The 12028-nt window shown below is 35.6% G+C and overlaps 1 protein-coding gene across 1 annotated transcript; it reads left to right on the top strand.

The window, feature by feature from the left end:
- The first annotated feature begins 2085 nt into the window (after positions 1–2085).
- Positions 2086–2784, top strand: LOC103520890. The gene has a single exon (XM_008485986.1). It carries the CDS (start codon positions 2086–2088, stop codon positions 2782–2784), a length of 699 nt encoding a protein of 232 aa, XP_008484208.1.
- The last annotated feature ends 9244 nt before the right edge of the window (positions 2785–12028 follow it).

Below are 12028 nucleotides of genomic sequence, written 5' to 3'. Positions count from 1 at the left end.
AAAAAAAAAACTTATTGGATTGATTCTGTGTTCAGCTTATTGGATTGATTCTGAATATAAATCGGGAATTTTATAAAAGAAGCTCCAATGACTGTTATCTAATGAAAAATGACCCTTCGTCCATAGACTGCCTCAATTACAATTGATCCACTTTTTACCTCTTTGAATTTTCCAATTTTTGATCCCACACCGACCTCTCAATTAGAAGTCCACGACAAATTACCGCTGCTCATCTCTTGATTCTCTTGTGCCAGCTTTGTACTTACCAATTCATCCAGGAAGACCAATCATTTATCATTATCGTCACAAAACAGATTTCCGGCGCAACAACTCTTTGGTTTTTTCCTTCAAAGATTTTACACTCTTCAATGGAACTTTTAATTTAGGGCTGCTGGTAGTTTCTTTTGGAGAGAGAGAGAGTGGTACCCAAAGTGCTGTGCAGATTGAACTCAATTTTAAGGTAAGCCAAAATGGCGAACTTGATAAGTGCTAGTTTACTGAAACTAGCACAAACAAAGAAGAAGATACTGATCTTCTCTCTTTTTCTTTGATTTTCTTGTGTCTTTGGTCTTTCTCTTCATCTCTCTCTCTCTCTGTCTCGCCCCTCTCTCTCTTTCTCCTCTCTCTCTAGTCGATCGATACCGATCGACTTGAACACTTCTTAGAACCCCAGAAGAACCTTTATTTCTGCTCTTGAAACCAGCTTTGATATTTTATTTGTGAGGCGCGCGAACGTCAAGAGTTCGAAGCGCCACGAAACAGAATTTCAGCGTTTTTACAAACAACAACAAACAAGATGTCATTCAGAGGACCCACACAAGTTTACGAACCACTGTGATCCTGATTTATCCCGCACCCTCCGCACATGTTCTCAAGAACTCTTTTTCTTCCACCGGGAGGAAAAACGGTGTTCTCGGTAAAGATGAAAAGGAAACTGACGATCAAAAAGAAGAAGAAGAAAGAGGAGAAGAAGAAGATAAAGAAGACAAAGCAGAAGAAGAAGAAGAACAACAACAACAACAAGTTGAAGAAGAATAAGAAGAAGAAGAAGAAGAAGAAGAAGAAGAAGAAGAAGAAGAAGAACAAGAACAAGAAGTTGAAGAAGAACAAGAACAAGATGAAGAAGAAAAAAAAAGAAGAAGAATAAGGAGAACAAGAAGAAAATCCTTCAATTGTATTTTCTGTCTTGAGTGAGGTTTCCTCCTCCGATTTTTTGATTGTGTTCCATGATTTTAGGGTTGAGGGTATGAAATTTGCTCACGTTAGTAACCTGTGTGACCCAGTGGTCAGAGATCCGGGTTCGATAAATATTTTTGCATGATTTTAAACTCGTGTTGATCTAGGGAGCTTGATACTCGTAACACGATGGTTGAGTTAGTTCATCGAAGTTTCAACTCAGTTTGTTGTCCATATATTAGGTAGATATAGATATGCAATGTGGCTTCCTAGTTATTCGTAGATTCGTATAAGCTCAACCCGACTTTTTGGGCTGTTTGCCCCTACACCTATTTAACCCTAAAGTTCTTAATATTAAGAGTGATCAAGAAGTGATGTTCTGAACAAACTGTGGTTTTACTCCATTTAGAATGATGCGATGGATATATGGCTCAGACGTTTTGGAAGATAAGTCAAAAATTCAAAATGAATCGTTCCCAAGAAGAACGGCCTATGTGATTTTTGCTACTTTTCAGGAGAGACATTTTAATACAGTGATGTGGAAATTTATCCCAGAATCATGTTTTCTTACACATAGGCCCTTTTTTTTTTCAACAAAATACTCAAGTATATTTATTCACAATTCATGGACAGCCATAACATAATAAATTAAAAGAAATAACAATAAAGAAGAAGAAAGAAATATGTAACTGAAGAAAGAATAGGGGAAAATAGAGAAGGAAAAGATGGCAAAAAATAGAAAAAGAATGAGTTAATGAGATGCTGTGTCCCATATAGCTAATTTGCAATTTGTGTATTTGGTTGCTAAGGGCTATTCTGGTTGCTAACGTAACGTCGCGGCTTGATAGGGAATTTGATTAACCCTTTTTGTACTTTTTTTTTATACATATTTTTCTTTCTCCATCAAAAATGGATAAGAATGAGATGAGAAGTATTATGAAAGAGGAAATGAAGGGTCTAGAGGAGAGGATGATGAGAACATTCAAAGCGCTCTTGATTGCAGAGAATTCTAAAATGAAAGAACTGATTACCGAGCAAAATGTGAAGATCAAGAAGCTTGAAGAAGATCAAGATAACCGGGATCTGGCTAAGAGACTAAGTGAAATGGAACAGTATTCTCGAAGGTCTAATATTCAGATTAACAACGTCCCTATAGTAGCTAATGAAAGTCTCGAGAAGCTTGTGTGCGAAATGGGTCAGAAAATTGGAGTACCTATCAACTTCAAAACGGACATTCAGGCGGCACATAGGATTCCGACGGCGTCATCTGCAGCAATCAAACCCATCATTGTGAAGTTCACGAATAGGAATCTGAGGAACTCATTCCTGGTCAAAGCTAAAGCATCTAAACTAAAGTGCAACCAACTTGAATGTACAAAGGATCTGCTTTTCTCGTCCAACAGCAAGATATTTGTGAATGACCATCTCACCCCTGCTAACAAGAAGCTGTTCTTTGAAACTCGAAAGTGTGTGAAGGAAAAAAAGGCGAAATCTGCATGGACCAGAGACGGAAAGATCTTCCTTCGGCGTGATGAAATGTCTGCTCCTACCCGTATTTCCGATAATCAGGATTTGCAAACATTTCTTTCCTCCATCAATCCTGTCTGATAACTATTACCCTCCTATCCTTCTTCTTTTTCTTTATTTTTGTCTTCTGCTTTCTTCTTTTCTTTTTTCTTTTTCTTTTACTTATTTTTCAACAATGCTCAACATGGAATTTTTCTTTAATATTTATCTCTCATATATTTTAAATTTTCTATATTGCTACGTACCTATTACTTTCAAAGGCACATATTATTTATTAATTTTAACATTGTTCATTCATTTTCCTAAGCAATCATACTATCTCTCGTTTGTTATTCGATCTCTATTTATTATTCTCATTTACATACCTATTTTTTCCTTTTGATTTTTTTTATGGATATATTAGATACAATACCGGATTTTATTTTTGACGATAATGACTGTTTGAATTGTGAAGATGCAGCATCTCAAAAAATTTTCATAAAACAAAATGGTCTCATCATTTTTCACATGAATATTTGTTCTCTTAAGAAAAAGTTCAATGAACTTGAATTATATTTAAGTGAATACCTTGATGATATTGACATAATCGTGCTTAGTGAAACATGGTATGACTCTTCAGTACCTTATACTTTTTCCTTTCCTGGGTTCGATTCTCATTTTACCGACATAAAATTTAATCAAAATTCTGGATTATGTATTTTCGTAAGGACTTATTTAAACGCTCAGGTTTCTGAACTTCGACTGACTATGACTAACTGCCTACTTTTAGAGATGACGTTGAACGATCAGGACTTTAGCATCTTCAGTATATACCGTTCACCATCTTCCAACTGTCACTTATTTATAGAAGAATTAAACTGCCTAGTAAATGATCTACAGTTTAATAAAAATTATATGATAATTGGGGATATTAATATAGATATTTCGCCTTCACATTCTACTGCATTGTCTGATGAATATCTTGATATGATAAGTGAATGTGGATTTGTCCAATGTATAACAAAACCTACTCGTATCACCCCTACTTCAAAAACTTGTATTGATCATGTTTTGTATAAATCACGAGATATATCCAATATCAAAACAGCTATATTCACTACATGTATATCTGATCATTATTCAACTGTTGTCAACATTTTTAACCCAAATCATATTCAACAAAATTGCTATCTACCTACTAATACTTTTTCAGTCATTGAATATGACAAACTATGCACTAAACTTTCTGATGAGAATTGGACGGAAGTTTTATCTGAAAACAACGTTGAAAATGCTACATTATCTTTCACACAAAAATTACAACACTATATAACTACATGTACAGTACAAAAACAGTTCAAAAACAATCTTAAAACACTTAAGCCATGGATGACTCCTGAATTAGTTAATTCCATACGAAATAGAGATAAATTGGGTGCTCAATCTAAGAAAAATCCTAGCAACATTCGATTAGAACAACACTATAAAAATGTAAGAAAAATTGTTAGTAAATCAATTCGAAATGCAAGAGACACTTATACGTCCAATAAAATTAATAACTCTGAAACTCCTAAACAAAAATGGAAAGTTGTAAATGAGCACATAGGCCAAAATAAGAAAAGATGTAGTATAAAATGTATTCAGTATGAAAACAGAAATATAAATTGTATAGAAAATAATCAAGAAGCAGCTAATATTTTTAATGAATATTTTAGTAATGTAGGACGAAATATTGCTTCAACAATAACATCTTCATCATCAGTTTCTGCTTCTCGAATTTCACCTGTACACGATTATGATAATTTATCCACTTTTTTACCCATTACTTTCCCTGAATTAAATAAATTTATTTCGAGTTTACATAACAATGCTGCTCCCGGATTTGATAACATTCAAGCTAAAACTATTAAACAAATATCTGGATATATCATTGGGCCATTACTTCATATTATAAACCTTAGTCTTCAACAGGGAATATTTCCCTCTATAGCTAAACATTCCATAGTGATACCTGTCTATAAAAAAGGGAAGAAAAATGAACTTATTAACTATCGTCCTATATCTCTGCTGACTACTATTAGTAAGCTTATAGAGAAAGCTGTAAAATCTAGATTGGACCAATTTCTTCAAATTAATAATATTTTATCCCCTAGACAGTTTGGTTTTAGGAATCAACGTGGTACTGAAGATGCAACTCTTGAACTAACCTCATATATTCATGAAGAATTAAATAAAAACAATAAAATATTAATTTCATTTTTGGATATAAGCAAAGCTTATGACAGTATTAAACATGACATTTTAATCAATGAATTATATGAGATTGGTTTGAGAGGAAAAGTTTTAGATTGGTTTAAATCATACCTAAAGGATAGGACACAACAAGTACGACTAAACGGACATTTATCTTCACAAGTAGCATGTAACAGCTTCTCTATCCCTCAGGGCACAGTTCTTGGTTGTAATCTATTTAATATATATATTAATAAGTTGCCGACAGTCAGTAGAGGAAAACTCTTTCTATATGCAGATGATGCTGTTATATGCTACTCGACTAACAACTGGACTAATACTCACTACAAAGCTACTGAAGACCTTGGAAATGTCATGTGCTGGTACTCAAATATTAAACTCCATACCAAATTTCAAGTCTCTAGCTCATACCGTTCCCGATATATTGTTAAATTACACCGAAAACCGCCAAAAAGCGTTAAAATGCCGCCAACCGTTGCACCGGTCTTAATCAAAAGTTTCGTGTCGCATCCTTGTCACATTTGACATCTAGATACCAAATTTCAAGTCTCTAGCTCTTACCGTTTTCGAGATATTTTGTTTACAGACAGACAGACAGACACACAGACAGACACACCCACGGACCAATGGCTGAAACTTTGGATTTAGGCTCTAGGGACCTCAAAACGTGTTTTGGCACTAAAAACTGACCATCGAAATTTTGACCCGATTACATTACTTTCCTTCCTATAGGATAAGGAAAGTAAAAAGAGAAGTATTACCCGAGAATAAAATAGTTAGGATTCATCAACTATTCCACGTAGGGTATGCAATATAGTATGTCCCAAAAGAAGAAAGACTCCCTTCTAGCTTTCAATGACGGAATTTAGACTTCTTTAAAGTTTTAAGGATTGGAAAAGGACAGTGATGGTAAATTTTATTTTTCGGGTCGTGTAACCTTTTGTTGCCGGAAACGGCTAAAAACTTTAACCATCACTGTTTCTCGGAGCGGCCCTTTTTCCTAGAACACCGTGCTGGGAAACTCGGAAATTCTGTGAAGGTTGACTTGTAACGACCATGATGAATTCATGGAAAAAGGCAAATAACCAATACCGTCCCTGAAGTTTTATTAATAATTCAACTACTATGTACATATATTATATCCTTTTTTTCCTAGAATTTTCAACTATTCAGAGCTCCAACTTCAGTTGTTTCAAACTTAGCGTTTAACTTTTCTAAGGTCAGTTGTTCAAAAGTTCGTAGGGGTTTGACTTTTTCTAGGGCTAGTTGTTCAAAAGTCAGCAGGATTCCACTTTTTCCAGGACATACTGTGCACATAGAAGTCGATTCCACACACATATAGAGTATACAATTATACACAGAGCATAGTAGGATATATACAATTTATTATACATAGAACATAAAGTATATACAATTATACATAGAATCGTTCAGCCAAGTTCCATAGAGCGTCTGAAATCTACGCCTGAGTGCGTTTTGATTCCGAACAGATCAAGCATGATTCCAACCGGGATCATCAGGGCTTCGTGGTGTTTAGGGGTTTCCAAATCCCAATTGATACCTTGATCGCAAAAATCCCAATCTGACATGACGAAGATCTGGAGTTATCCTCTGGAAAGCCAAGGAGCTTGTTCTTCCTAATTGGTTGAACACATGGAGGGAGGGATGGGATGAGGGGGAAGGGAGAGAGGAAAAAAGAGGGAGGTAATAAAAATAAAGAGGGAGAGGTCGAAATGTCACCGTGAAATATGAGTTAGGGATATGTTATGCAAGGGGAGGGAGGGATGGGATGAGGGGGAAGGGAGAGAGGAAAAAAGAGGGAGGTAATAAAAATAAAGAGGGAGAGGTCGAAATGTCACCGTAAAATATGAGTTAGGGATATGTTATGCAAGGGAAAAAAAAGCGTCCTTGTCTGTCTCTCTCTCTGTCTGTCTCTATTCTTTTTCTCTAACCCTTTCTCTCTCTCTCTCTCTCTCTCTCTCTCCTACCTTATTTGTCTCGCTCTGCAACCTAAATTTCCCTACTTTTTCCCCCTACAACAGTGCAGTAGTGGTACTGTGGTAAACCATTTCTTCTCCTTTTTCTATTCATCTTTTTTTCCTCCTCCTCCTCCTCCTCCTCCTCCTCCTCCTCCTCTTTCCTCTTCCTCTTCTTTTCTTCTTTCCTCTTTCTATATTCTTAATTACCTTTTTCTACTCCTCCTCCTCCTCCTCCTCCTTATTCTTCTTGTTCTTTTTCTGACGATTTTGATTTAGTTTTAAAACAAAAGGACTTTGCCAAAACAAAGTTCATTTAAAATCGTAAAATTCTTCAAGGGAGGACCCCTATTTTGAATACGTCACTGGTTTTATAGTCACCCCCACCCCCTCTTCTTCTCACCTTAACACTCCTGTCATAATATCCTAGTGGAAATTTTGCCGAATGAAATATGGACACCGAAATGAAAGCTATTGTGGAAAATTTTAATTACTGAATTGTTACAGAAATGAACGCTATGGAGATGTACCTATCTATTACCTATCTATCTATTTGGTGACTTGTCTTTGTCTCCCTATTATGGTGCCTATCCACCTATAATATTGTCCTATGATGATTTTGCACATCTTTCATACAGTGATGCACCACGAGGCGAGATTTTTCTCGTCCCGTCTCGTTAAAATACGGTCTTCTCCTAAAATTTCATCATTCCTCGGACGGTCCTATTTTCACCATTCCTTGATTTCCTTGTCATCCCAAATCCCAGAGGAAACAGGAGGTCACAAAATTAGATAGGAAGAGACCGCAGGCAAATTGCAACATACCTTAATTAAAAAGTAAAAAGGGAAACTTCAAAAATCCCCCTCCTACTAAGGCATATTTTTGAGGAAAAAATATTGAATAAAGCCTGGAAAGAATAACAAAAGAAAAATGAAGAATGGCACAAAAGAAAGGGAGGGAAACACGAAGAAGGAAAAGAGGTGAAAAACTGAAAAAAAAAAAAACACTTTAATTAAAAAAATCAAAGCTCTTGTCAACGGTTTTTTTTCAGAGAGAGAGAGAAAGGGAAGACAGAAAACCTATCAAACTTGAAAATGTGAAATTTGTAAAAATGACACATCCACTAATTTTATTGAAATTGAAGATAATACTCCAATAGTTGTGCATTAGTATTGTAAGTATATTTGTATTAGTTAGGTGTGATTACGTCGAATGAAGAACAAGTTCTGTTTTAAAGTGCCTAGGTAGGTAGGTTTTCTTTTAATTTTTTCAGTCTTTAGGCCAATTCTTTAGTTATTGTTTTGCAGGGACATTCTTTTTTCTCTCTCGCTCTTTTCCTTTTCTCCTTCTACCTCTTTCCCTTAATTGAAATAATTGTGTTCCTTGACATCAATTCTTCTTCTTCTTCTTCTTCTTCTTCTTCTTCTTCTTCTTCTCCTCTCTCTTCTTTTTCTTCTTCTTTACTTTTCTCCAGAAGTCACGTGTTATTGAATTCGTTATTTCTATTTCGTCTCCCTCTTTCCTTGCTCCCTTCCTTCTTTTTGAGATAGAATGTAAGATCTTCAATCTTTCTCTCTTTCTCTCTCTCTCTCTCTCAGTGACCCATATTTTTTCCTAAAATGAAATTATAAATAAATTGGTCAATTTTTCTTCGCTCTCTCTCTCTCTCTCTCTCTCTCTCTCTCTCTCTCTCTCTCTCTCTCTCTCTCTCTCTCTCTCTCTCTCTCAGTGACCCATATTTTTTCCTAAAATGAAATTATAAATAATTGGTCAATTTTTCTTCGAAAAGGGAAAGAAACCTATCAATCCCGCTTGGTTACTGAAAGTGGGCCTCATTATTTCCAAAGGTCCCAATTTGTGCCAGCTTCCCCCTCCCTCCTCCATCTCCTCCTCCTCCTTCTTCTTCCCCTCTTTCTCCTCTTCCCTTTTTAAGGTGACAATTTGGAATTTTATTGTTAATTTTTTCAGTCTTTAGGCCAATTCTTTAGTTATTGTTTTGCAGGGACATTCTTTTTTCTCTCTCGCTCTTTTCCTTTTCTCCTTCCACCTCTTTTCCTTATTCGGAATAATTATGTTTCCTTGACATCAATTCTTCTTCTTCTTCTCCTCTCTCTTCTTCTTCTTCTTTTTCTTCTTCTTTACTTTTCTCCAGAAGTCACGTGTTATTGAATTCGTTATTTCTATTTCGTCTCCCTTTTTCCTTGCTCCCTTCCTTCTTTTTGAGATAGAATGTAAGATCTTCAATCTTTCTCTCTTTCTCTCTCTCTCTCTCTCAGTGACCCATATTTTTTCCTAAAATGAAATTATAAATAAATTGGTCAATTTTTCTTCGAAAAAGGAAAGAAAACCTATCAATCCCGCTTGGTTACTGAAAGTGGGCCTCATTATTTCCAAAGGTCCCAATTTGTGCCAGCTTCCCCCTCCCTCCTCCATCTCCTCCTCCTTCTTCTTCCCCTCTCTTTCCTCTTCCCTTTTTAAGGTGACAATTTGGAATTTTATTGCCAAGTTAACAACCAGCCAAAGGAAGCGACATAAATTTCCAGCATAATCCTGTGGAAATGCACACACTCGTTTTGTACGAGAGAGAAACCGTTTCCCAACGTTTCTCTGAACAGAGCTGAAAATATGAATTACACCGTAATAAAACGTATAATCCAACTTCTCATTATTTTCAGCTGAATGTAAATTACACTGGCAAAACTTTGCGAAATGGCTGATATTACACAGAAATGTAATGATAATGCTAGAAGTAACTATTGTGCAGAATTACATAATTAACCAACATTTTGACTGGAAGAACCGAAACAGAAATGTAATGATAATGATAGAAGTAACTATTGTGCAGAATTACATAATTAACCAACATTTTGACTGGAAGAACCGAACAAAGAGCCAAAGAGGAAAGAATAGGAAAGACAAAGAGGAAAAGCGATAACGATAGTGGGAAGGAAAAGAACAAAGGTTCCTTTTGTCAAAAAAGTAAATCTGACGACTCGAAAATTTTCCTGAAAAATAACAAAAGGAAAAGAAATTTAGGTTAATGGGTTAATTTTGAAATTCTAATTAAAATCAGTGCCGGGGAGGAATTCAATATTGGGGAGCGTTCTCATGTTGATTTGTTTAATAATCAAAATTGTCCTCAGTAGTTTTGTCCAGTGGAGAATAGTTTGTGGGGCTCTCATTGCCCATTAATTCATTACTGATTTGGAATTCTCCTACTTTATTCTCTACTTCTCTGGAGACACACTTTATTAATCCTCTGCAGTAGGATTTCTTTGAGAACCTGAGGAGTGCAGAGATGTAGTTAGATTCATTACTGATTTGGAATTCTCCTACTTTATTCTCTACTTCTCTGGAGACACACTTTATTAATCCTCTGCAGTAGGATTTCTTTGAAAACCTGAAGAGTGCAGAGATGGAGTTAGATTAATTACTAAAGGACAGAATAGGATAACAGAAATAAGACAAATTGAGGAGCTGGGTGCAAAAAGGGCAGTAAATGAAAATCATCAAACTGAGATATTTAACTTTAAAGTTTCCAATTTTTCATCTAATAAAAAAGTTATCACTGCAGTTCAAACGCTGGAAGATAGAGCGCACCACGTTCTATTCAAAAAACCGTTTTACGCAAAAAGGGCAAAAAATCCATATTTCCTTTTTGCACCCAGCTCCTCAATTTACCAATACCTACTAATATTCTAAAATAATGCTAGTATAAAAAGTATAATCCAGAGGGATGTTCGAAAGAAAGAATGGGGATATGAGATGCTAGAAAGTAGAATCCAATGGGAACCTCGAAAGACTAAAGGACAGAATAGGATAACAGAAATAAGACAAATTGAGGAGCTGGGTGCAAAAAGGGCAGTAAATGAAAATCATCAAACTGAGATTGAAACTTTAAATTTTTCAATTTTTCATCTAAATCCTTGAAAAGTATGTTTACAAAAAACCCTGTAACTCATGGAAAAAAAAAAACTTATCACTGCAGTTCAAACGCAAAAAGGGCAAAAAATCCATATTCCCTTTTTGCACCCAGCTCCTCAATTTACCAATACCTACTAATATTCTAAAAATAATGCTAGTATAAAAAGTATAATCCAGAGGGATGTTCGAAAGAAAGAATGGGGGCATGAGATGCTAGAAAGTAGAATCCAATGGGAACCTCGAAAGGAAGAACGCGAACCCCCATATTCTGCACCATCCACCACTGGGATCGGAAATATAATTAAATTTGCTTTATGGTAACGCGAAAAAACATCAAGGAAAAGACAAGGAAGACACCCATAATGTAGACAGAGAAAGAGAAACGAGAAAGACATTAAAACCTTTCCAACGAAGATTATACATGACAAAACGAGAGAATGAGAGATCGGAAATATAATTAAATTTGCTTTATGGTAACGCGAAAAAACATCAAGGAAAAGACAAGGAAGACACCCATAATGTAGACAGAGAAGGAGAAACGAGAAAGACATTAAAACCTTTCCAACGAAGATTATACATGACAAAACGAGAGAATGAGAGAGAGAGAGAAGGGAGAGGAAAGATTATGTATGACAAAGTGAGAGAAAAAGAGACAGAGAGCGGGAGAGGATTATACATGACAAAGTGAGAGAAAAGGAGAAAGAATGAGAGAGAAAGAGAGAAATAATGAGAGAAAGGGAGGGAGAGAGAAAGAGAGAGATTACATGACAAAGTGAGAGAATGAGATGCTTGGTTAAAAAAGATGCTATTTTTTTTATTATTAGCATTATTAGATCACACCTTCTACCTTTGTAACATAACACAATGTTTTATCAGGTTCAGGCCTAAGGGATAATAAAATTTGATTATGTATGACAAAGTGAGAGAAAAAGAGACAGAGAGCGGGAGAGGATTATACATGACAAAGTGAGAGAAAAGGAGAAAGAATCTTCTAGTTTTTATGCTTCATCTTCTTCTTGCTTACAAATCGTGAGCGAATGCAACAGTTTTCTCTTGTCCTTCTTCTTCCTCTTCTTTCCTCTCCTTCTTTCTTTTCTTCTTCGTCTTTCTTTTCTCTCTCGTCTCCATTTTCCTCATTCTTCTTTTTTTACACTCTGTGAAATGTTATTTATTTTCCATTATATTCCCGAGA

The sequence above is a fragment of the Diaphorina citri genome, unplaced genomic scaffold (genome assembly GCF_000475195.1).
Source record: "Diaphorina citri unplaced genomic scaffold, Diaci psyllid genome assembly version 1.1 scaffold4236, whole genome shotgun sequence".
NCBI lineage: Eukaryota > Metazoa > Arthropoda > Insecta > Hemiptera > Psyllidae > Diaphorina > Diaphorina citri.
Note: the sequence above shows the minus strand (reverse complement) of the source record. Positions and strands in the feature narration are given on the sequence as shown.

What these genes read in the sequence shown, in the direction of transcription:
- LOC103520890 (XM_008485986.1), top strand. Translation starts at nt 2,086, where the DNA reads ATGGATAAGAATGAGATGAGAAGTATTATGAAAGAGGAAATGAAGGGT.